The 27144-nt window shown below is 36.4% G+C and overlaps 3 protein-coding genes and 1 non-coding gene across 7 annotated transcripts in view; all 4 read right to left on the bottom strand.

The window, feature by feature from the left end:
• Sap47 (Synapse-associated protein 47kD) overlaps nt 1-11797 on the bottom strand; it is a 33156-nt gene extending 21359 nt beyond the window's left edge. For 2 of the 3 annotated variants that reach the window (XM_011303921.1, XM_011303923.1), the window contains exons 1-4: nt 11417-11797; nt 6666-6893; nt 6409-6494; nt 182-303 (exon numbers count right to left, since the gene is read on the bottom strand). In XM_011303921.1, the coding sequence (XP_011302223.1) occupies nt 182-303; nt 6409-6494; nt 6666-6893; nt 11417-11550 (570 nt within the window). In that variant the 5' untranslated portion in view covers nt 11551-11797. The remainder of the gene's footprint in view (nt 1-181; nt 304-6408; nt 6495-6665; nt 6894-11416) is intronic. The other variant, XM_011303922.1, reaches the window with a different exon arrangement.
• Nucleotides 11798-13611: 1814 nt separating this feature from the next.
• Nucleotides 13612-16749, bottom strand: LOC105266038 (mitochondrial pyruvate carrier 2). The gene is made up of 4 exons (XM_011303917.1): nt 16539-16749; nt 16075-16115; nt 15783-15979; nt 13612-14450 (listed from the first exon to the last, which is right to left on the bottom strand). Exons 1-4 carry the CDS (start codon nt 16621-16623, stop codon nt 14387-14389), a joined length of 387 nt encoding a protein of 128 aa, XP_011302219.1. The 5' UTR covers nt 16624-16749; the 3' UTR covers nt 13612-14386.
• Nucleotides 16750-18403: 1654 nt separating this feature from the next.
• On the bottom strand, nt 18404-25309 carry Dark (Death-associated APAF1-related killer). Of its 2 annotated transcripts, none has more exons than XM_011303919.1 (6): nt 25130-25309; nt 24584-24825; nt 24005-24182; nt 23570-23707; nt 19996-23214; nt 18404-19924 (listed from the first exon to the last, which is right to left on the bottom strand). In XM_011303919.1, the coding sequence occupies exons 2-6, from the start codon at nt 24769-24771 to the stop codon at nt 19400-19402; spliced, it is 4248 nt and encodes a 1415-aa protein (XP_011302221.1). In that variant the 5' UTR covers nt 24772-24825; nt 25130-25309; the 3' UTR covers nt 18404-19399. The 2 variants fall into 2 exon arrangements, with proteins under 2 accessions (XP_011302221.1, XP_011302222.1); XM_011303920.1 differs by having other exon boundaries at nt 23570-23698.
• Nucleotides 25310-26295: 986 nt separating this feature from the next.
• Nucleotides 26296-26367, bottom strand: TRNAG-UCC (transfer RNA glycine (anticodon UCC)). Its single transcript has one exon. It is a non-coding gene; the product is annotated as a tRNA-Gly (tRNA).
• Nucleotides 26368-27144: the final 777 nt, after the last annotated feature.

Raw genomic sequence — 27144 nt, 5'->3', positions numbered from 1 at the left:
ATCGGCAATAGCGCCTTGAAGAATAGCCAGAAATAAGCGCAAACGATTCGCTGGAGTTTTCTAAAGGTAATTTGGAGGGTTTCAGGGATACGAGTTAACTCGAGTTCAAGTAGTAATGTTGTTTTTCAAAGTGTGTGGTTTTAGGTACAAGCAGTGTAGAAATTGGGTTTAGATAACTCACGTTTTCCTCGACGGTCTTCTTGATCTTCACACTCGCTTCAACGACAGATTTTCCAGCTTTGTTGACAGCACTGTACAGGAAGCCACCGAAGCTCTTGGCACCAGCTAATGCTTTCGTTGAAACTGCAAAAGAGATAAAAATGAGAAAAATTGAAAATAAGGAACAATCACACAGTCATGATATGAAATTTCATGTGGACTTTTGAGAGGAGACGGAAAGTGAGAAGTAAAATTGGAGATGTGTTCACAGTTCATGAAGCTCTAGTCCTCCTCACCCAGCTTTCTTGGGAGATTTTCACAGCAGGAGGTCGAGTCAGGATTATCCTTACTGACCTAGAATCACATGTTCTTTTATGAACTTTGGCATCGCCTGGTGCTTTTGGTTTTTTTCCATTTTCAAGATTTTTCTCGTTGGATTTCTCCTCACCCGACTCTCTTTATCGTGGGTGAATAAATTATGGTATTTTAAGCGAGGCCTTGCCTTTTCCTTCAGTGAAATTAGAGATTATAGAGTCGCAAAGCTTATGGGAGACAAGAATTTTCACGGGTAAAAGAGTTTTTTTTATTAAATTTTGAAATATTTCTAGACGACTTTGTCGGTGAAATGATCTTTCTCTAGGCAGAATCTCTATCCACAAACGTTTCACATTCTTTTACTGCATTCGCGTTTTTGTATTTTATGTAGTGGATGAAATAAATTGGCAGAAATAAATGATCCCTCACTGCAACTTCAACTGAATTAAAACTTCAAAAAAATTATTAATCAATAAAACTTCATTGTCTGAAATCGACGACTCATGGAAAAATTAGGGGGTTCAATTTCCACAGAATACATCTCCCAGTATCTCTAGTAAATGTGAAATATCAGAATTTTATGATCGCAGACTCTTCTGAGTATTCCATACCACTTGAAGGACGTAACTATCTAACGAGAACTTTCTAAGGGCTGTTAAGGACCAGACGAGAACTTGCAAAATATTTGATAGTTCATAGTAGCATGCTTCACAAAATGATCATGGATCCGAAGAGAAAGGAAACTAGCCAAATAAAACGAGTAGAGAAAGTTTCCAAAACGTGGTTAATTTACTTCTCTAAAATTCTACGCCATCGATGAACCTGAGTTCGCCACGTACCAAGTGAGCAGTTTTGAATCAATAACCAGTCTTGTGTTTTATGACGAAAGAAAAGAGGGTCTTTATATTCAATGATAAGTTTCACGGAAGACGCTGGGGCTTTCCTCAGATAAATAATTAAGGAGATGGCGAGGGTCTGTTGTTTCGTGTTCAATTATCTCATGGAAATTTTAAAAGTAAAACAGGAAAAAGCACCCAGCAGAGCCTAAGCCATTATTTTCTTATTATTATCTCCTTCCCAAAACAGTTTCCACTTTTGTAATAATGGAACTGTTGATTGTTCGAGAAAAAATAATAATTTTGAGATTTTCATTAGCAACTACTCTATCTCTATTCCGGTCCTGCTAACTATCAACATTTCCCTCGACCGTACTGAGAGCAAAAAAAAAATCTTTTCATTGGTACTATAACATACTATCTTTTCTTCAAGTCTGCAATAAATGCCATTCATCTTAAATTATTAAAAAGTAGTTGATGTAGAATTCAATACTTATCCCCCCTTTTGTTCTCAGTAATTATAACCACCTCAGCATGTTTTGTATCTAGAGTAGAAGCAGATTGGATATGGAAATTAGGTTGCGTATGTAGGATGGAAAGTTTCCCTCGAAATTCTGGGTAATTTTGTGGGATAAACAACTACAGGGGTGACGTCGCCTAGTTTGGTGTCTAATTGTCTAATGGACACTCCTTGGGCTCAGACAAATTGGTGGATAAATCTTCTGAGCCCTCAGATAATTGCGTTCATTACAACATTTTTACCTTTATAAAAAAAAATCTCATTTTATCAGCAATGAGTATATTATTTCCCTTGTACCAAGTTCCCACTCTAGCATACTTCATCCCAAAAAATGTCTTTTCAATGGAACAATTTTCTCCTCGACTCCCTATTGAATGCTCTATTCACTTTGTAGAGCAAAAAGCTAAAATAAGGTTCAGTGCTTTCCTTCACCCCCAAGAACTATAATCACTACACCATTTTTTCTCCATTCTTCAAGTTCTTCGGTGAATTAGACTTTTTTTCTAGGTCTTCTAAAATTATTAATAATTGGTACAAACAAGTGCTTTGATACTTATTATTAAAATTATTTCCGACTGTGACTTTCCATAGGTTTTTAAATTATATTATTATTAAATTAAGTTATTTATAATTGTAAATGAAATTATTTAGACGTTCAATATTTCGGAGGTTCACGGCAAAAGAAGTGACTAAACGAAATAAGTTTGTGTCTCAAATTTTCACGTAAATTGGTCACTTTAGGGAAGAAAAATGAATAGCAGAATGGAAACATGTAATTTTACTAGCGTTAGACAGTTTTCCGAGCGGTCGGGCGTTACTTCGCAAATTTGAGTGAAAATACGACCCTTTTTACTCAACATACTTTTGACAATATTGATTTTCTTCTAAATACCCAATATGTTGAATATGTTGGGTGAAACACATCGGTAGTATGTGAACCCGTTTCTCTGACACCATGCAAATTTTGAACATACCCCAGATTGTTTATGGAGAATAGCAATTTACCCCAGAGACCAGTGCTTTTGTGAGGTAAACTATTAGAGAGATATTTCATGTTCAGCTGTCTCATGGGAATTTCTACGGGTAAAATTACCAGATGAGAAATTTCATGAGCAGTCTGAGCCATGGAACAATTTTCTCTGCAAGATGATTCGACTTTCTTTATAATAGAATCGTGAAGATTCCAGAAAGAAATGATTAATTTTCAGGTTTTTATTAGTAATTATTATTATACTAGTAAGCATTCCATTTTTTTAAGATCGAATTTTCTTCGCGACATCTTCAAAGTCAAAGATATCCTTTGAATGATACCTTTTTCTCTCTTACTTCTCCGTAATATCTATCATGTGAATTGAAAAATCAGAAGAGAGTTCCTTCTCGTTTCCTTCGTGCTAACAACAAGAACCAACTGACGAAATTATCTGAATTCTCTAACCTGAAGTGATAATCTATCCATCTGGATTTAGAAAACAGATTGTGTGGTCTGAAGAGAAAGTTCCCAGAGATTTCAACCCTGTAGTCAAATAAACAATTAGAGACATGTTTCGTGTTTAATTGTTCCATGAGAATTTCTGGGATGAAGATAACAAAATGAAAAAGCTTGAACAATTAAATAATTGTCTTCACAAAATAATTCAAGCTTTGTAACAATTGAAGCTTCTAGATTCTCAGAAGGAATGGAGTTTTCATATTTTCATTACCATCTACTCCATTCGCAACATTATCAAAGCTAGAAGATATCTTTTCAATGACGCTATCTTCCCTCAACTCTTGTCTCTGAATGTTATCCAGTGTGAAGATGAAAAAGTAGCCAAGGCTGGATTCAACACTTCTCTTTTCCCTCGTGCCCCCAATAACTATAACCATTCCACTATGTTCCTTGATTTTCCCGAGTGACAGCGTAATGGTGTAGGTGTTTGGTATTGATCGTGGATGGACCCATCCCCCACACGACACAGAAAGACCACCTCTCGTCGACTGAATTCGTTTCAATAGCGAATTCTCATGAGGGAATCTCTCCTCGACTGTTTCCCTAAGGCTAACACCATTGACGATTGGGACTTTCGATATCCACTGGCGATATCAGTCATCAGAGTCAGAAAGGTGTATCAACAGAATCATGGCAGATTACCTGGCGAATCTCTGAGGCCAGAGAAGAAATTACGTGTGAAATATTTGTCTAGTCTTTTCCCCTTCTTGCTGGTCACAACTGTCAGAATTCACTGGCATTTGGGCCAACCCACTAGAGCAAGAGTATCGATTTTTTTCTTCACCCCCAGTACTTTTGAGATTTACGAGAATCTTCCACTGAATATCGTAACCCGGTTTTTTTACCGTCTTTAGACGATCGAAGGAAGAAAATGATGCATTCAAAATGTTTAAACATTTTTTATTGCGAGACATCACGTGGGTGATGCCATTAAATAGTTATGCATAGTAGACAGAGGAAAATTAAATGGATAAATCAACATTATGAGAGTTGGATTGAGTAAATGAAGATAAATGCTTCAATGAAGTTAAATGAACCGAAAAACTTCTGAAGGCAAATATGAATCTAACAGTGAATTCAGACGAATGAATCTTCTTCATTTTCTTCCTGTCTTTTGGAATTTCCTGCTGAATATATGAAATTTTACGGAAAACATACGCGTTTTCAGTAATTTTTCCTACTGTGTCTATATTGAAAAGGATTTATAGGAAACCTAAACTAGAATTGCCCCGTTATGCAGAGACTCTTTATTGGCTATTTGTCAGCTATCGAAAAGAATATTCGACGACTAGAAGTGAGTTAAATCCCCAAGCACTCAGTTCCTCCTTTTGATACTACAAATACTTGGAAATCTCATGAAAATTTTATTCCCATGTCCGGCAGCAGTTCTACTCTCACATCCCCTCGAATTCCAAGAATACAAAGAGAATTCGTTTGTGGGTATAAAACGGAATACCAAGGGACTGCTCTGAGAAATCCCAGAATACACACACCATATACAAAACAATTTTCATAGACACTGGATGATACGAGAATGAAAAATAATGGTTTTTACCAGGAGTATTTCACTGAATCCCTAGGAAATCTTGAAGTAATTTCTATATATCGCCGTTAAGTAAATCGGTATGTTTGCGTTACGAGTTTGTGGAAGTTATATCGTAAATTGTTCTACTCGTGTTACTCCATGTGAACAATGATAAATTTCAGTGAATGTAGATCTTATGCTTCGATTGACACATCGGAGGGAATAATGGAGAGTTGAGGTCAATATTCCACGTAACCACCGAGTTTATGGTTGAGAAAAGCTACACATTCATAACTCTGTTAATTCATATATCAAAACCCCCAGACACATGTGTGTGTCGTTCTGTTGGCAAATGGCCGATATACCTGTAATTAATAGTAATTGTGAGGTCAATATTCCAATGTACCTCAGATCAGAAACTCCATGCCTTATTAGTGGTGAGCTTATTCTACTGTTCACTTGTGGCTTCGATCATCAACTCTAACCATTTTTACCACAGATATTCCAAACGTGAAGGCTACGGATGCATAATATATCTCTTATTCACTTGAACTCATAAATTTTGACTCCTAAAAAATACATGTGCAGGATAAATTGAAGTATTTCAAACACTTTTTGAAAGACACATAAGAGACATATTGACATAGGGGATTGCAATCGAATCACGTAGAAAGCTGTACGTGCGATTGCACATCTATCTAGTTCAAATACATTGGAAAAAAGTAATGATGAAAGTCACATAGGTGTTAACTCAGAAGTGCTTGATCTAAATGGAAGTATGGGCTCTTATTATAAATTGGATTGATTGGATTGCTCGAGCTTTTAGTAGGGATGATGATAGCTTATGATAGCTACGATAGTTTAAAATTGGATTCAACTGATCAAAATTATCGGTTCTACATTTTTTCCTTCCGAATTCGAGCTATTCAATCCATTATTTTTTCGGCTTCAATCATTACTTTAAATATTACTTCAATTATTGTTTTTTCGAATTTCTAATTTTGCCTGAAAATTTCGATTAAAAAAACGAACAATTCCAAAAAAAGACTAGTTCAAGCGAAAAATCTAAAATTTCATGTAATAAAGGATATTATTTCGGAGTACATCTGGGTTAAATTTCAGATCGATCGGTCGAGTATTTTTTTTAAATATAATTGCAATTGTAATTTGTAATAATTTCAAGAAAGTCTACTTTTTTTTCTAATATCTCAAAAACTACTTTCCTTTTCATAATATTATTTGTAAAATTTCAGTAATTTCCGTAGAATTACAAAAAGAATTTCCGATGAAGTTGTGCAACTAAATGTTAAGAAATAAAATCACACAACTGCAACAAAAGTGTTGCTATTTGGAATGACCCAATTATCTCTTTGCTGAAAGTACATAATCTATTATAATAGTGTGAAATCTCCACAGAAAAATCGACGATATGAATACCTGAACTTGACAGTAACACTGGTAAGTCAAATGGGGGAATATTCGCGTCTCCCCTAGTGAATTCCTCAACAAAAGCCACAAAGCCAAAATAATGGAATAGGACAGACAAATAACTCGAACAACTCACCAGCCCCAAACGCTTGCTGTCCATCTTTGTCCTCTGTTGGTGTACCCTCGAGGCTAGCTGGACCGCTGTCAGCACCGCCAGTCGCACTGTTATATTTCAAATGGAGAAATGGGAGAAAAAGAACATGTGAGTACAAAAGAGAATAGCACAACTGATGGAATGACAATATTAGATTACGAATATGCGAGACTAGGATTGTTCAAACTTGTGGAAGCTTTCTGACCACCAGCGGTGTAGTTTTTACAGAATCCACATACCCTGCAACCCACCTGCTTGCGTCATCGTCTTTTACGTTATCAGGCGATGAGCCCTGTACGCTTTCCCGCGATGTTTGACTCTCATTTGCTTCAGCTGGTGTTTGTCCAACTTCACCACCCTCTTCACCACCAGTACGACCACTTAGGCCAGGTATTCCACCACTCAGCCAGCCAGTCATTTGGGATTTAACACCCGCCAGCATCTCCAACTTGCTACCCTTTGTTGGGCTGAAAATATATTTATTCTTGATTATTCCTTCTCTCTCTTTCATCGTCATTCCGGCATGCTTATTACAGTCTAATTATGTTCAATAGGATAAGGAATTTTGGGGCTCTGTCTAAGCGAGGGATTTTTTTTTTGCAGGGTCGATTGGGTTTTCATTCATGAGAAGACTTGGATGAGTTGACAAAGTTTGTTAGAATGAGACTTGTCGGCCAATAATAATTGGTGAAAAAATTTACTTCATTATTCGCTTGTCCTGCACATCCTGTTTTTGAATTACAGACATTTTTTGTGAATAATTTTGAAAAATGCATAGAATAATAAATATTTTTATTCAATTCCTGTATGCAAATTCAATTTTTGTTAGTAAACAAAATTGCATTGTTTATGCGACTACCCATAAACAAAATTCACAAATTATTCAGAATAAATTTGAAAATTGATTACCAACTCAATGAGCTTTCAAAAATAAACAGATCAGATTGATATGAATTATCATAGATGTTTGTGTGCATTTCCACATCTTTGTACTTTTGAAAATTTATTATGAATACTTTTTGTCTCGTATACCCTTGCGGCTCTTTACAATTTGTTCTCTTCCCCCCCCCCCCCTGTACCGCATTTGCCGAAGGGAGGGAAAAAAGCTGCCCTGGTGCAGTCGTTCTTTTGACAGGACTACCGCTTGGCCGTGAAACTGTGCGATTAGAGCGCTATAAATTTTGACCACCGGTGTCCAGGATCGAACCCGAATCATTGGCATGCTAGTCTAGCACTCTAACCGCATCAAATATTTAATTAATAATTTTTCTGGGTATTGAAGCATAAATAGCGCAATTTTTTATGTAAAAAAATGAATGAATTAGCAACATTGGAGTTGAATTCCCAAAGATTTTTCAATTTCAATAAAAAATAAATTTTTCGCACCAATTATCCATTTTTACATCTAATTCATCGATCGTCCATGCTTAATAAACATTACCCCAATAACGAGCGATTTTTAAAACTCATACTAGTCTTCCCTTAAGAATATCGCTCATAATTATGTGATAAACAATAATAAATTAATTTCAGCCAGGGGCTTATTGGTAATTAGAATATTTTTCTCTACTGCATTGATGAAGAAAGCATGTGTTAGGAGAATAAATAAAACAGTGACTTTCTAATAAATCCTCAAGTGACTTACAATTCCATGATATTGCACTAAAAAACTGTTTGAATATCTCAATTGTTCTAGTGATAAAATAATTCTTTAAGCATGGCGAGTCCCAGCTAGAAATAAACGTAATCATGGAATCAATCGTGAAATAATGAAAGAATAAAACAGAACAAGAGAATGAGTTAAAAATTATTCCATAAATATTTGCATTACCTGAGATGTCAGTAGGAGATAAAAAAAAGTCACGTGTGATTGTTATTCTTTATACGCCCCCTGTCACGCTATGCATTTCTCCATAGCGAGTGCCATAGGCACCTTGGCAATTTACAGAATGGAATATGTAGCATAACCAGTGTGGATAGTTTTATCGTATACGTATAAAGGGTCTCATGCATACTGCATTACAAATAGAGGGCTTCTGGTAAAATCGCCTCACTTCTGGAATACGTTATTCCGAGTAAAATAAATTTTCCTACTTTTGTACAAATCCATGTCCCGTCGCGATTTATACCAATATCCGGAAAATTACTTTCCATTCTCGAGAACCATTTTTTCCTCTCAACCAAGTGTAATTTCGGGCTCGCATTACGATAAGTGGGAAATGAACAGACATCTATGTGAGTATTAAGAATATCCAACTATTTTTTGCTGTTTAAATCGATTTCTATAAATAGAAGTTGTTAAAATAGAAAATATTTTTTGCTTCCGAGTACCAAAATTCAAAAATCAACAAGAGTGAATAATTTGATAAATTGTAGTTTGTATTAATTTTGAAATTTTACACTCTGTAGATAATTTTCTCGGCTCAAATATTGAGGACTAAACGATCGATAATTGGTTGTTGGTAATTATCAATTGTTAGTGGTGGGTCTGATGCGCACGTTTTAAGAAATGGAAAGGAAATTAATTTTCTTAGTGCTTAGATGTCCTCAATTGATTTTCTCTATTCTAGGGAAAAACATTGATCGAATGATATCATGGCACCACTGACGATGCCTCGGTCGTCTTCCCATCCCTCTGGGTTATTTTATAGCCCAACACTATATACGATCCTCTAAAATCCCCTCAGCACTTCACAACTTTGAGCTTTTCCGCTGTGGGACAGTCATCCCACTTCAATTAATCTCGTCTTCTATTCCCAGAGAGCATTTTCCCCCTAGTTTTACTAGAAATAATTTCTCTTTGATGACAACACTGAATTATGGTAAACCGTCAAACTAAAATTATATTCAACTCCACTATTTTTTATTTTGACTTTTCAAGGAAGAATTTGCGTGCAAATAACTCGCCTATTAAAGTTCCCTGACTCGACGTACGCTGATGAGAATATATTTAAGTATTATCATTTATAATTAGTCTTTATTAGAAAAACCAGAGGAATCTTGGAAGCATGAATACATTTTGAGGAATGGAGTGTCGAGTTTTAAGTAGTTTACGTAGAGAAATTGCTTTTTTCCACTCCGGGGAAATACTCCTGGCTGTTGAAAATTTTTGTCTGAATATCCCGATGAGAGGATTGCATAATCCCATCATGTCAAGAATTTAATCCACGTATTTGATAACAATTGGAAGGTTGTTATGCTTGTCCTACATTTTATTAGATAATTACCGACATTGAGTGCAATTTTTTGAGTGAGAGAATAGTCGAGAATTCAGAGTTTTTTCCCTTCAATGGTAGAATTCACTTTCAACTAAAAAATCTGGAAGATCCTAGAAGATCCTACGGAGCTACTCCCAATCATAAAATGTCTCGTAAGCTCCAGATTCAACCGAAAAATTTGAAGATTTATCACTTGGGAAATTGCGATACAAAAAAATTGATTGCAATTCTAGGTGGAGTTATAAAATCCTCAAAATTCAAACAATAAAAAAAATTGCAATTCAAAATTTCAAATTTCATTAAAAAAACGTCAGAAAAGTAAATTTCAATTAGATTATTCTTTAAAGATGAGTAAAAACCATCTGACCTACAAAATCCTCATCTTTCTGCAGATGAAAACCGGGAAAATGGAAAAAGTCTCCCCGTATATAAAATTCATGGACACTCACCTGATTACAAGTCAACCGTCCCTAAAATCTTCTTTTTTCCAACAGAGAATTAAATTATTACTCAGTATAATGCTATAATTAATTCCAATACAGTCCCGGAATTCCAGTGGACAATTAGTACCCAAAGAAATTCCCTCAATTGAATAAATAAAATTCAGCCTGTCATTAACTACAATTTGCTACATACCAGCCAAGATGAGGATAATTATGGACGGATGAGTACCACATGGATAATTAGAGAGCAGATTAAACAATGGAAAATGAGTAATCGGGGTTAGCCGGGTGTAACAGTTCGTGCCATTGGTGGCAAGAAGCCGGCACTGTTTCGCCTCACCCTGGAATCGATATAATGAGAAGATACCATTGTCTATAACCATGTTAATGACATAGTTATCGCCCCTAATTCCCCCATGAACTGTCATTCCCACTGTCGAAACTTCACAGAATCCTTCATCATTGAAGCAAACGATCTGTCATGAAACTCATCATCTCTTTATGCAGAATCGATGGAATTCGGACGAAGAAAATTTCTCCCAAGACCCTGTGGTGCCCCTGTCTTTGACATCAATAGTCATCAACGAGGAAAGCCCCTGAATCGAAGGAGATAGCATGATAAATCGATTTCTGAAGCATTGTTAACCCCCACCTCCTCTTCCCTGAAGAAGCTTTTTACATAATACCACAGGGCTGTCGGTGTCTAGGGGTGATTTCTCGGAGATTCTAGTCTACTTCCCTCGACTTTTTCTGTTTGTGAGCGAGATAAAACCCTATCATTCTTCCTTCAAAACTCGCCACAATGAAGCTGTTGAGTGCCAAATAAAAAAAGTTTATTACTCCATAGAGAAGAAAAATTACAAAACCCTAAGAAAAGGTCGAGAGCGAGAATTCCAATGTCCTTAATAAAAAGGAAGAAATACATTGCCGGGGAATTAAATGAGGAAATGCAACTCTCGGGGAATAGTCTGGCTTAATCGCCCTCGAGGGAGGAGGTCATCTCAAACGTCCCACAAAAAATATATAAAACGACGGAAAAAAATCTTTTACCTCCCACATCCTAGGGGTGTGAACATATCACTGTTTTTTTTCGTCACGAAACCGACACGAACGACTAATTTTTTTTTGACTCGACTAATCGATACCATGAGAATTACCAAGTTTTTACGCAGACACATGTTATCAGCGCGTATTTATTGCTGTCACCGGTGGGATGTGACATTCGTCGAATCATCTAGTTTGACAGGGGGACGGGTGCCCTCGATAATAATAATTATCCATCGATTTTGCTGATGATAATTGATGGGTGATAGCTGGTGATGGGTTTACCTGCTGTCTTTTTTTTCGAGATCCAGCTCCGTTTCCCCCGATGGTGATGCAATTTTTTCTTCTGTCAACTCTCCACCTTCCTCGCCCTTTTTTCCCATCCAAGTCGACACTTGATTCGTTAAACCGGAGAACATTTTTTTACTCTTTGTTACTACTCCGGGCTAATTATCTTTCTATGTTATTGTTTATATTTTATTTTTTTACGAGGATTTGGAACACGAGAGAGGCGGTGCACTGGGGACAAATCAGTCCAGAATTTTGACACTTGAAAATAAATTGAGAATTCACGTTAACCTACAACGAAGACGAGATAAGAAACATTGACGATGTGCTCCCGAGACTCCAGGCTCATGTACTACGTACACATTGGGCCTTTGATTTTTCTTCGTGATGAATGCGCCGAAGTATCTGCGCAATCAGTCGATTTGGGGCGTGCGCAGCGACACGCCGGCCATTTTGTGAACTACAGCTGACCGATAACAGAGCGACTGTCTGCGGTGGGGGTGATCCCCTAAATATTGTTGTTGTCATTCTTTCAGCTTTGTACTTTTTCGAATGGAAGTATTGTATTCGTTAAATCGAAATTTTCTATTTTTCGTGTCAGAATGACCAATTCTAGCCTCAACAATTCAATTATTTTATTTTTAGATCCCATCCGTATGTAAGTTCCTATGTAAATTTCGAGGTGATCGATTGTTGACCGATTGTTTTTCGTCGACAAATCAAAAAACAATTGTTGAAATTCAACTAATTGTGGCTGACAATATTGGCTTCGTTGTCATTTCGATCGATTTACAGCGGATTAGTTTTTCAGGGTATTTATATTTTGAAAGGAGCATGATAAAAATAAAGCCCAAAAATTGAGGATAAAAAAACGGAATAAATATATTGACGTAAAAAATTCGAATTACCCAGATTACGATCAAAAAAGTTTATAAATAACGTGATCTATACATATTATTCTCTTATTGATCAAACGAGTTTCCCTTCAGCAAGAAACCTTCGAGAATGTTTATTGTAGAGCCATATAATAATTATGATTAATGATAATAAAAATAATAATTTTGTCGTTAAATCATATTCTAGGGGAATTTAGTATTTGCGATTCAGGTAAACAACAAATAACTCTAGACTTGACGGGAACATTTCCGGTGGATCCCTTCGACAAAATGCAGAAAATATTGTTGGAAAATAATCTGGAAGTCAGGAAAATAATTGGTCATTCTTTAAATACGATAATTGGTGAAGTTTGCGGTTTTTTCAGTCGTGATGGTTGTTGCATACACCCACACTATGATTCAATTTTTCATCTGTATTGTTTAATTCAAAATTCAATGGAATCGTGAAGGCGAGACGGGAGAAGGAAAATAAAAAAAAGGGAACGAGTGTCTGGAATGAATTTTCTTTCTAAATTTTGGACGGAATTTGACTGAAAGACACAACATTTAAAATGGATGGTAGTTCTGATTCCTCAAGTTCCTTGGAACTTTGAGCAGATCTTCAGAGTGTGTTATGAGTGAGACAGAATATATCATCTGAAAGAAACAGAACAGGACAGGACGGTGATACGACGCATTCAGAAGGAATCGGCGAATGAGAGAAAGAAGAGAATTGGAGGATCTAGTTGGAAAAACAGAGACACCGACTGCAATCAGATTTTCCACTCGAAATTATAATAGGGTGAGTAAATCGATTTTTTTAAGGGTCGTTCTACACCCATCTATAGCTAAAAGTACGGTTTTTTCATTTTTCTAGAAAACTTACTATTGACTTGAAAAAATTGACGTGAAAAAATATAACTTGTTTGCGTTTGACATTATTTAATTACTCACGAAGTTGCAAGGTGGTGGAAAGATTTCTCTGTGTTTTTTCTAAGCTTTTAAAAATGATCAGAAAATTGTAAAGACAATGCATGAAAATGCGGTTTGGGCGTTTTTTGAGGGAATGGATTGAATGAATTTTTTTGAACATTTTCTTGACGATTCCAAGATTAGTAGAAGGAAATTGTCATTCTGCATTTGGAATGGACAGAGTAAGGATTAAATTATTTCAATTGCAACATTTTGTCAACATTAAGGCGAAGAATATATTTTCTTCTGAGCAATAAATTGTCTAAATTGTTTACAATTATCTAGTCAGGCACGTTAAGAATTTCTCATCTTATCAAATTTTTTCTATTATCACGTTCTTTTAGTACACATCCAGGTTGAATTATTTGCACATTCAAAGTTATCTAAAAATGTCGATTTTATTTCTGACTCCGAGATGACAAGATAATTTACAATTACAATTGAATAAAACTGTAATAAACCCGTTGATACGAAATTGAATTAATTCAATAGATTGGCTATCAACAATTAGTAAAAACGGTTGAAAGAGGTAGAACCTTATTTAAATCACGATCATGATACCCGCTCACAATCGCAACTTCTCGATTACCTTTTTATTTTTGTCCTCGTCGACATAATTTGCATTAGATCTTCGCATTAACTAATTTTTATCTCACGAGATTATAAACAGGTGTTTCTCACCTCATGAATTAAAATGAGAAAACGTTTGGTGTTGCGTGATAAGGATACAATGATTACGTGACGATATTTCATGTGAGTTGAAACCGTTTCAATTTGTATCACAGTTGAACGTTTTAATAATTACAACTTCATTCACCTAAGTTTAATGATTCACGATAACCATCTGGTCCAAACGCTCAATGAGATATTCCCCTCGCGTAATTTTCCATTGAGTATAATGAGATTTCTTTCATAAACTCCAGTACCACCAGTTAAATTGGTCTAGCAGAGTATCTGCTGTCGTTCCATTATTTCGTATTACACTAAGAATTCCACAACCTCATTGACTCGATAATCACTATCAACTCAACGCTCGTGTGTAATTAAAACGCACTCGGCAATAACTGTTTAAAAATTCGCTATCTAGGAATGCACGTTTTTTTTTCATTTCTGTTTTTAATCAATGACTGCTCAGCGCTGCTGGAGCTGTCTCTTTCTCCTTTTCTTTTTGCTCGTTCTGATACCTGAAAGAGAATAAAACAATTTAGATCGAACTCTGAATTTTTACTGAAGAAACAATATCATGAGACGATAAAATGAAAACATTTGATATCACGAGTCTGGTAAATTTTCTAGAAGAAAGTCCAGTAGAATTTCTTTGCGTTAAGATTCAGTAAAAAAAATGAAAATTTAATGAATATTCAGTGATGGGGACATAAAAACTAGTGGAGGCATAATGAAAAATTTTTCTGCTGTCCAGTACTCGGTTTTATTACCCAATTTGTGTATTCAGTTTCTGTGGGATTTTCGCTTTGGAATGGAAACTTTGTGATAGTGTATTTTCACGATGTTCTAATTTTGCCTATAAATGGCGTAGATATGTTTTTGCAAAATGAGCATTGTTACGTATATGACATCCTTAATTGGAATCGTTTCTATATTTGTAGTGGAACTTTAAAGTTTCCATTTGAGCTTCCCTTCGCATATAATCTATTTTTTGTTATCTGTGTAAATTCTGTCTTTCATTTCGACATTATGAATTTTAACTTTAGAAATATCAGTTCTTCATGAAAATGGATTCGTGATTTTTAACTATGGTTTAAATTCCGAAAATAATAGTGGCAATTGATTGTTCTATTCTATTTCATTTTCAGTACTTAAAAATTCAGAATTGCTGCCTGAATCTTAATCATTTTTTTTAAGTCCGTTCTCAAAGACACATTATTATATAAAATCAATCGAAAATGATCATTTCGACCACTAATCAATTTTCAATTTTGAAATATTGTGTCTGGAGATGATCCCAACTAAAAATAATCAAATAAATTGATTCCATACAAGAAAATATAGATTATGGGGAGTTTGAATGCATTTTTTTTCCATGGAAAATGACTGCCGAAAAATAACAATATGCTTTGGGAAATACAATTTAAATCTTGCTGAATATGATTTTTTCCCAAAATTGTTGATACTCTATCTGATAATTAAAGCTTGATCAGATCTAATCGAAAATGCTGCGCATCTGACCGGTCAAATTTCCATCCGAAATGTACAATTAAGAGGGATCGATGGCCTCATATACATCACACATGTGTTATTACAAAAGTCATTAAGAAGTCAAGAGTATAAAGGTCGTCAGTTTGATGCAACTCTGGGACAGACAGGAAGTGGGGCTGTTGGTGATAATATTGATATCTTAAGGCAATAATTGAATTTCCCTTCAAATTTCTCTGATTCAGAATAATAAAAAAAAAAGAGAAATAATGTTGAAACATCCAAAGTTCATCAGACGAAACCAAAACAATCAGGACAGTACTCCAAAGTACATTAGACCATTAATTATTAATGAAACTTACTTGACAGCTCTAGCCACTTGATAAAGTGCAGTGAAAGCCACAAACAAATTAACACTGAAGAGACTGTAGTTCTTAGGTGTAATAGCCAATGAATATCTTGTCCATATTAAACCAGTAGCCCCAAGTGCTGCAGATTGGCTCAAAGATATCTTACTAGCTGGTCGTGATAGGTCTCCCAACCCCGCAATAACAAGTCCCTGAAACGTGGAGAGCAGACATTACCTATTGCATAATATCATTCAGAGAATAGAATAATCTATTTTCTAAGAGACTATTTTCCGTGAATACTGACCCATTTGAAAGCTGGCGCCCAAAAGAAAATGGTTTGCGGACCTGAAACCACAGAGATAAATCGATAAAACACGTGCGCCTCAGGTGGCTGTGTTTACCACAGGGTCTCTATCGATTTTCCCACATACAAAACCATGATGAATTACTCGGGAATAAACAAATCTGACATTTGAAAATGTCATGTCACCCATTCTCATCGGTAAAAGGTCAAAAATATTACGGTGAAGAATAAAAAGCGCAAATAAAAGACTTTCTGGAGCATGAACTTGATTTTTTTTTATTCTACATAACTGTGGCCTGCTGACAGCCTTGACCTAATTGGCTCAGCTGCCACCGGATGACAAACAGCTGTGTACAATACGATACAAAAATGTCAGCATTGTCAAGTCTTCCAGCAATCACTCGATCAGGTCAATCTTATGGCGATGGTGAAAATTGATGAATGAAAAGAGGGAAATCACTCACCTGCTGGATGATTCCACATGGGCTGGAGCTTCTCTGGCACCAGCTTGCCGATGGCTTTCATTGAATTCTTGTACACCAGCGACATTTTCTAATCGTTAATGGGACTTTTTTCCTGCAGAGTCACGTGTTTTTGAGAATGGGAATGAGGAAGCACGAGAGTGAAACGCGTCGTGCAACTGAGCAATACCTAGTGACGTTCGTTCCGTTTCCTTCGTTGAGAAACTCGTGGCCCCCCACTACATCCATCACACGTTTATTCACTCTTTCGTCTTTGGCTACTGTTTACCAATGTGATTTTTTTATTGGAGTCTACGGTTGTAGGAAGCAAGGTGGAATCTGAGCTCGATGTTTTCTGACATTAAGATCTGATGATCGTTATCTTTAATGAGTAGATTAGCTCCTTAATGGCTTTATGAATTCGATTCATCGGTTTTTCAAGGAGAATCGGAGAAAAGTTCAGCCTAGAATTTTTTTCTTATCCTATTTCTTACATGATCTATCGGATTAACGCAAAATTATAGTACATTTTTACGTTTTGTCATTATTTAATGGCTCACGAAGTTTCGTGATGGTGCGATCATCTTTATTTGTTCTCGTGATTCTTTTTAAAAAATTTAAAAAACCGCTGGGAAATGTTCGCACACCCACGAAACTTCGTGAGTCATTAAATGAGACGAAACGCAAAAATTTTATATTTTTCACGTCAATCGAACATGAAAAACACGAAAAATGAAAATATAAAAGAAATATAGAAAAAATGGAATTTTCCAATGATTTTGGAAATATTTCCATGGAAGTAAGTGTCCTAGTTTATTTCTCAGATTAAAACATTTTCTGACAAGAATTTTAACACAAAAAAATTGTTCTCAAAGTACTTGCATCTGTAAAAAAATCAAGATTATTCCGGTTGATGTAAAGCTTCGGGGTTGGGAAATGTGAAAGATGTTTACCATTACGTTTGGCATTGGACTATACTTCAATACCAGCTGACTTCCTTTGTGCCAAATAATCCTAGTTCGTGGCTATTTTCAATCTGACAACTGTATTTCGGGATTGCAACTTGTGCCAAGTGCACTGCGGCAACATTGACTTTGACAGGGGTTTAAACTTCCGCATTTGACGGGAGATGTTCATTGCGATTATCGGGTTAGTAAACACTCGGTGATTTTATTGACGATAAGGCAAAGATAAAGCCTATTCCATCACTAAATTCAGTAATCCCTTTCCACGATGATTAAATAATTTGTCAGGAAATTTTGTCGTGAAAAACAATTTTATTCAGAATGCTTTTAACAATTGAATAAAATATACAGACACATATTTAAAAAATTATGTTAACTCGATAATATAAAAAAGATAATTGATTGGTTACATCAATATTCTGTAAATCACATTCACAATTGATTTTTTTTTGCACTAGGCCCGATTGCATCAGCAGCACTTGTTTGATTGATAATGTAGCGTGATTTTCGTATAAAGAAATAATAATAGAAAAATTATTAAAATAATGGAATATCCAGTTCAGTTGTTGCGTTCAAACGTAATTTGTTCAATAGTTTTGCGTTTTAATACTGCATTGCATGCCATGGAAGAGTTGTAAAGATTTAAATTAAAATACGGTATTTTTACGCCACAATAGAACTACATTAATTTTAAGATACTGAAGTATCCATCAGTATAAATTGGAACTGCATTGAAGTAGAATGTATGATTAAAACAAGATATAAAATCAAACGGAATACATGATGAACAAATATTATTCATAGATTACTGAAACGATCCGTGGAAATATCTCCCAATATATAATTGCATATTATCATAATTTCATTCTCTCTGCCTCTACTATTAATTAATTTTATTATTATGGCTTACTAGTGGCTAATGGCTTGAAGGGCGAATGAAATAATTTGCCATTATTACTGGTCAACGATAAAAAAAAATATCTGAGATGTGGAGAACGTGGCAATTTCAGTATTGATAATTGTAAAATAAATGCATTCGTTTTCATATAAATGCGGAATTGCGAGACTCTCGTTGACTAGTGTTCTGAACAAAATAGATCGAATGCAATGGGTTGTTCCAGAACTCTAATCAACAATCGTACAATAGCTACGCAACAATATGTGCAAGAACAAAACAAGAAATGGTTGTTGATTCTTCCTCATATTTCATTGTTTTCTAAGGCACGTATTTTTGTACAGAATAATTGAGAAAGTAGCTATCGTCATTGAGAAACTACATACAAAATATACTAGTGGGGAAAGATGGGAGAAAATGTACACCTGAGAAATTTTTAAAATACTCATCACTCGAAAATAAATCGATCAATTGAGCTCAGTCTCCATTATAAAAGGAAAAATTGTTATCTCGGCGGGAGAAAAATGCATTTAATGAATGATTAAGTAATGATTTGACATTAACACATGAAAAATCAAGTGTCCTTTTCCCCCATGCGTCCTTTAGATTATCTTTAATACATGATTAAAAATCCAAAACAATCTCTCAGAGTTGAATGGACCTATGGAAAATTTATCCGAAGGAAATGCATAAAATATTTTAATATTGTTACACATCACACCTGAAGTACTCCTCTGATATTCCCCTCGTTTGTGAATTTCATGATTAAGAGGAATAAGCACAACGATTTAATTTTGATGCACTGTACAAATCTTTCCCAGAACTATTCGGCATCTTATTTCTTTCAATCACAACATCAGGGCTCACTGAGCAGTTAATTAAAATTGACATACACTCCTCTCTTTCTTTTCTATCGAAGCATTGCCATCGTGATATCACAATCGAAAACATCTTATTAACAATTATTAATTTTTATGATTCTTTGAAAAACTAGAACGTCGTAATCACAGTCCAAATAGTTTGTAAGTGTTGATGGATCCATGGCTATCGACGAGCAAGAATTTTTTAAAGTCACACGAGACACATACCTTTGGCCTGCAACTATGTGGCAACTGAATGAGCCGCAATAAACCAGGATTATTTTGATCTTTAGTCACTTTAGAACACCAGAATTGACGTGTCTTCTCTTCATCACTGTCATTATTCTCGTTGCTAGCATTTTTCTCTAATTTCTCAGTCAATTTTGAGAGATCAGCAGCAGCTGATTGACTCGCTGAGAGTCTCATACTGCCACGAGGACTTATTCCAAATGTTGGAGTGGTTGAACTCCTTGGAATACCAGCACGACTTGGTCTGTTTAATTTTTTATCCTCCTGAAGGAGAGAAATATTCCACCAGGCCATATCCTCGCAGTTGACTGAGAGTAGAATTGGTGCACCAATAGATTCTGGTGCCCAGTGGAGTTGAAGGACTGGATAACAGTGAAGAGACAAATCATTATAGAATCTATTTGAGTAGACGTCGTAAATCTGTGGAGAATCAGAGTGGGAATTAATAAGCTATGCAGTAATCTGTATTTTAGGATTAATTAATAACTCACACTTATCGTGCCGTTATCCATTCCCAAGGCTAATAAAGTGCCATCAGGTGAAAAACTGCCGCAAGTTAGTGATTTTCTGAAATTGTATGCCATAAATCTCTCGATTATAAATTGAACATCGTTCTTTGATTCTTTCTTTTCAATATTATAAATAGCCATCTCTCCTGTAGACTTGAGCAAAGCCAGCATATCTTCTTGCGAATTGAGCGTACTATAACAAACATTGGGGATCATGTGTCCTCTTAATTCAGAAATCTTGGCCCATTCAGTTTCAGAAACTTTCCAAATAATGATTGTTCCAGTGTCCGACACAGTTATAACGTATTCTTTGTCGATAGTATGGAGATTTAGGATGTTCTCAGCAGACAAGGACAATGACAAAATGCCGAGATTCGTAGCAATTTCAATATTTCCATCATTCTTCCAAACAGGCAAATACATATCATTCAATTTCAAAAATCTGATGGGTCCTTTGTACGTGTTGACACTCTGAATCATCCTATCTTGATGGGTTTTGTAATTGAAAATTCTAATCTCATACTTGAAACTATCTAGATGACCAATCTTTTTGACATACAGAACTCTCGGCCCATCTTGGCATACATGAAGATCAACAATATCTCCAACATCAATAGGTTTAGTCTCTGCGATTTGTTCATTTCCCTCGAAAACAAGAATTTTTTTACCCTTTACTTGCGCCACAACATCCAACTGATTGTCGGATTGCATGAGAGCGTCAAATTTGGGAATTCTGACGGACTGAGGCAGATTCGATTCGCATTTGAATGCCCACTTGTACGTCAACCTATTGAGTCCTGCGATGATTGAATGAGAGTCATTGGTAAAATAATAGCTATCGATGCAGTTCATTCTGGTTTTTCCTGAATACACGGCCTTTGGATCGATGGAATTGGGAATACTGTAGACCTTTATAAAACCTTCAGAATCAGCGATCACAATGTATTGATTATCGTGTGTCAATGTTGCAGCCGTAAACTCTGAACCTGGATTAAGCTCTGGATCAATGGACAAAATGATTCTTGTTGAAGGACTTGAAATCGCCCCTAGCTCCGTGTATTTACACTCAAAATGCACCGTTTCCAAATTAGTTACCAAAAGAATTTCTATATCGCTGGAGCGATCAGTCTTGATTTCCTGGAAATAAATGGCTTTCTTCCCTTTCAGGCCCTTTCTCACTTTACCTGTGTCCCTCCCCGGACGGTATATCGACGCATGCTCATACGCGCTATTATTTCTGGGAGAATGAACTATGATAACACCTTCTTCGGCATCGAAGAAGAACAGGAGAGACACTTCATGGACAAACGTTAAAAGGTCTGTTCCGTGCTTTTGCACGTGGGTCGTGCATAGAATTCTTCCATTAATATCCCAAACTCGATAGTAGCCCTTTCGCGTGCAAGCTGCTAATTTTTTATTGTCTCGGGTCAAAGCTATATCTGCAATATCAGTCATTGAGCAATCACTGAGATCATAAGTTGTCCGGCTTTGGTCTTCTGGGATCTTGTGGATATAATTGTATGAGATTTGCTTCTCTCGAGGACTTCTCAGCTGAATGACATCATCATTTGAATTGTTCCCGTACTCTTCAATGTTCAGCGTAAATCGTTTTATGACTCCTTGGTCGTTCAATGCCACGAAGAAGTCTTCCTCTGATGTGAGTGTGTGCCAATAATTTGGTTCATTAACAATGATTTTGGTAATTTTGGATTTTTCATCGTGACCGCAGAATGTAAAATGTCGACGGGTATTTGTGTCCCACAGAATGACGACTCCATGATCGCTACCAAGTAGAATTTTATTTTCATCGTCAGTGAAGTTTACCGTGGTTAATTCTATGGGTACTTCGACCCCATTGTGATGTTCTTCTATTCGATGATGTTGTTCGTGGCATAAGTACAAGTGCATTGATTGGGATTCGGCAAGTTGCTGGGCTGTTTCCTGAAAATACCCGTGGATGTTATGATTCATACCAATTTGAACTAGGTCTAAACACTTTCTCCTCCGATGCTCTGCTAGAATCTTCACTTGAGTGCTCAGAAACTTCTCCACGTCGACTACTTTAGCCTCGACTTCTGCCGAACCTTCAGTGATGTATTTTCGGTATTTCTTGAGATCAATCAGAAGATCATTGATTCCGCTGTTGCAGATTTTTGCATTGATAAAATTGAAGTCCAAATATAAATTTTTGAATTCACTGAACATATTCGCTTGCTCCAGGTGGTGTCCAATGTAGGAGAAACTGTAATTATCTGTGGGCAATTTCGAAAAATCACCTTTGCAGTATACGCGATATTTTTCAATCAAGTTTTTGTGCAGATTTGATAGTTGCTCGGGAGTTAATTTCTTCCGCAAGTAACAAAGGAGGAGATCGTGAACTCCGAAGACGTATGTTTCCAACTCTTTATTCCATTGTCTTGCTGCCAAGGATTTGTGGCAGAGTTCCTGCATCTGTTCGCTTGCTGAGTGAATGGTCTCACCCCATAATATTTCTATGGTTTTGGGACTGATGTTAACGTCTTCACTGAATATTGCCAGACTTTTATAACGATCCCTCGTTGTTTCTGGGAGACGATCAATACACATTTCGAATATAGCTTCTTGTTTTTCTAGTAAATCTTTAACGCTTTTGTTTGTTGCGTCTTTGTTGCGGAGCCATTGCAAGTAATATTTCCAGCGATTTCTTGTACTGTCTTGTGTTAATTCTTCTTTATAATCAGCAAAGTGTGCCGCAAACATATCAATTAGTATTGGCATACCATTGCACTCGTTATGGATCTCTTTAGCTTCTAGAGGTAATTCATGGCTTTCAACGCCTAGAACTTGTCCAAATAAGTTTAAACTTTCAGCTTCTGTAAATCCATGCCTCATCTCAACAATTTCTTTATGTCGTTCTCCCAATACACCCAGGTCTATGGTTATTACCAAGGTCTTGCAGTTGAAATCGAAAGTATCGATGATGGCTTTATCCCAGACATCGTCCAGAACAAGTAGTGCATTGCGATAATCATTGAAATATTTTCCTAAAAATTTTCGCAGCTGGTCTTTACCGAAGCCCGAGTTGTCATCGGTCCAAGTTTGGGGGTCATTTTCTATTTGGTGGTACAAATTATTTAGTTGTTTTAATATTTCATCTTCTAGCCGATCAGTATATGGTGAAACTTTTTCCTTACATCCGAATCTGACCCAGAATATTTGAGACTGAAAAGAACAAAAAAGCTGGTAATTGATCGTCATATCGTGTCAACGATATTTAGCTAGATTTCATAATTTGGTAATTTTTAAAATTACGAATATTCCACGAAAGTTGAATCACATTTTGGAATAAAATTTTCATTTGAATTTTATAAATTCCTCTTTGTTAATGTTGATCTTAACAAAATGAAACATTTTCAAAGAGGGATTTGTTTTTTTATGAAAGATTCCGATATTCGAAAATTTTTATTTCTCAATCATTGAAAATTTCTGAGTGAAAAACATTAAACGTTTCAACGAAAAAAAAACAAAATACCTGGAAATTCTTAATTTTGAAATTAATAGAGTATTGAACACCTACATTAAACAAGTTTCTATGGACGGATGTGTCACTCAAGACGTTGATAGCTAAGCGAGACCTTCCAAATCCTTTCATTCCATGGATAACTACATAACCACGAGGACTGAGTTTTTCCAGTGCATTCGTCAACTGTTGAATCTATGGTGAAAAGTCGTATAATAATTAATAATACTTTTGCATTACCAGCAGTCAACAATATTGTCATCGACTTACTTATTTGATCATCCGTAATAGCAGGCAAATATAACATAATAATTGATCAAATAATACTTGAAATTATTGCGATTAAGAGATTCCAAGTGAAGTAAAGCTTTGTGTAACGCATGATCTTGTCTTATCTATCGAAATTGGTCAAGATGGAATCATTGAATCAATGGCCACGACGGAATAGGAATTAATTAATTAATTAATGACTAAGTGATCATGGGAATTCACCTTTTGCTCTCTGACAACTGTCAAGGGAGAAACTGGTGGCAGTATTGGTATCCTCTCACCCACTGAATCCACGGCATCAGTGCCATCAGCCATGAGCAAGTCATTCATTTCGTTACTCAGCCAAAAGTAATGCTCCTTTAGGGCTTGATGGAATGTCCTGAATGCATTAGGGCCTCGACTGAAAAATAGGTCAGGGGTATCGTTAATAACATAAGGGGCAAAATGGACACCCAGAAAATTTCAAAAAAAGAAGATTAATTTCGTAATACAAATTTTGTCAAATTGTATCAGAACGAAATAGACACTTGGTGGATGAGTAGATGGGTTTATCTTCTATTTATAAATATCTTCTATTTTTCTTTTGCTTAAAATGATTGCCAATTTTAATGTATCGAACAATGAATTTTAAAACTGGATTCGGCTATGGAAATTCGAGAACTATCCGGGACCGAGCCTTCTTTTCCTTAATAAATACCTTGAGAGCAATTTTCAAGGTTAAACCCATCCCCCCACGAATAACGTCGCGTTCAGCGATCTGTCAATCGAATTACGACAAAAATTGAAATGTTGAATTCATACTTGGGTAGGATATCCAGTAAAAATTCAGCTTGTGCCTCCTTCGTTTCCCTAGCTTCTATGTGCGTCAAATCTTCCGGCTTCAAAATGCAGTCTGCTTCCAGCGGTCCAATCACACCATTTGCAACATCCAAATCCTGAACGATTGCCTCGCGTAACTTTATTAGAATATTCCGATGGAATTGCTTCATTCTACGGTTTGAGCTATTCTCGATGCCTGCCTTTGAACATCAGTGATGATAATTCTGTAAAAAATTAATTAGTCTTTAGTACCGAGTGACGTAAACAGACCATAACTTGCACCTGCCACTCTGCCCATTGTCAAAATTCACTAGTATGAACTTCATGACACTCCGGAGCACAGACAAAGAGAGCGACTTTGCAAACAAAAAAAAAACACTATGACTAATTCGCACAGCGTCCAAATGAAAAGAACTTATCTGCATTCCCTAGCGCATTTTCAAGGTATCAAGATATTGGCAATACGAGGAGTGATAAATATTCATTCCGTTTGGCTAAGAATAATTATGAAAAATTTGGGTTTCTTACAGCTGGTTTTAGTCGAGTGCCCGTAGAAAATGTTTATTATATGGATATTCGGCGATTGATCTTTCAATTGTCTATTGCTGGCCTAGACAGAGCAGGGAACTTCACGCACAGCACTACACTGAGCTACGGTATAATCTATAATGGGGTATATGCTCCATCGGCCACATCCCATAAGTTTCGCGCTCTTCAGTGTTCCCTCGAAAACTCCCTGCTGCAGCTCCGACACATCAGAGGTCGCGCGCCTCCATGTCGACGTTGCCAGTGCGCAAATGTGCAACACAGGGGACTTGACTAAAGTCCTTACTATAAGAGACTTCGGATCATCCGAAGGTTCCCCACTCCAATGATAGAAGTTACGAACGGAAAAGTAGCGGGAAGACCCGAAGACCTATCTTTTGAAGTGCAGACTATATTGTGCTCCCCTTGCAGCTCTCCCACTTCTGATGGCCAAGGGAATGGACTGGTCACTGGTCAGTATATATTGCTGACCATTTTAGCCTTCGGTTTTGCATTGAAATATCTCACATTGTAATATTGCTGTATAACGGTAAAATATACACGATACAATATGAGATATTTACAACTGGTCTCGAAAAATTCATGCATTGGATATTTTGTGATTGGCTCAGAAATTTCCTGAGATCATTCACTATCTGCTTCTTATAGATAAAAATAAGGCTTTAGAGTTTTTTGGAATATTTAGTATGCAAACAGTATTGAGTATTGTGTCCACAAAACCGGTTTGTTGACTCATGTTGGGATCTACGAATTCAGAGTGGTGGGGTAAAAATGGAGACCATTCTTATACCGTTGAGACTGGACAAAATGAAGTAAAACTACAGGACGATATTGGGGCATTGGAAACGCGGGAAAATCTTGGATGCACGCAAAGATTAAAGTAGAGGCTCAGTTCTGGGGGTTTGAGTGACCCCAGCGGCATCGTAGTACTGCACCCCAACATTGCGGGTGGCGCTCTCCCTCTCTTGGGGTGCAGTACTATGGTGCCCCTGAGGTCACTCAAACCCCCAGAACTGAGCCTCTATAATTTTATAAATAAATGAGATTATCGTCGGAGAAGGCAATTGCTGTGACGTGGGGACTGGTTCCAACCCATCTATCACATCCACCGCTGAACTATCAAAATTTACATTGAAAAAAAAAAAATGTGCGATGGCCGGGAATCGAACCCGGATCAACTGCTTGGAAGGCAACTATGCTGACCATTACACCACCATCGCACTGATACTTATGTGTATTCTTTACAGCAGCACTTATTACTAGTAAAGGAAGATATGCCTTGATTTTTTTAATAGCAAAAATATTGAATAGTGATCGCATAATAGCACCTCTAATATTAACTTTTAGTTGATTATATTTTGGGAACAATTTTCGTACAAATTCAGATGCAAAACCTTATGGTAACACGAGATGTGACGATCAGCTTCTAGGATGTGCATACAGAGGGCACCAAAATGCAGTTTACGCGCCTGAATTCATTTTTCGGTTTACTGCGGTCCGAGGTAGTAAAATACTTAAAATTTCTCTCACAACGGTCTGATCCATCATCATTAGTGAATGTTTCAATGAGAATAGGATGAGATCCAAGTCAATGGAAACTCTAATCCGACTCCTAGTTGTATCAAACCGTTCAAACCAGTTGATTACAATGCAACGCTCGTACTATTGTTTCCCGCTGTTAAGCTCCTTATCCGTGCAACGATTAGTCCGAAAATCCCACAAAATTGCAAAACTTTCTCCCGGTTTATTCGAAAATATTGATCATAGCAGTCTGCAATACTCTAGCCATCGATTACACATAAATTCCAAATGTACACATGCTTGGTCATCGTTATGTATACGACCAGTCAACAGTATTCACGATGCAAATTCGATTACGTTAGAAATAGCAATTGGGATCGGCCGTTCTGGGCATTAGTCTGTGAGGCTTCGGCTCTTCCATCAATTAATTTGTCCTGGAGGCAGGTTTAACATATTACTGAATTCAAAGCGTAGGA

This window comes from Fopius arisanus, unplaced genomic scaffold, assembly GCF_000806365.1.
Source record: "Fopius arisanus strain USDA-PBARC FA_bdor unplaced genomic scaffold, ASM80636v1 scaffold00035, whole genome shotgun sequence".
Classification (NCBI taxonomy): domain Eukaryota; kingdom Metazoa; phylum Arthropoda; class Insecta; order Hymenoptera; family Braconidae; genus Fopius; species Fopius arisanus.
Note: the sequence above shows the minus strand (reverse complement) of the source record. Positions and strands in the feature narration are given on the sequence as shown.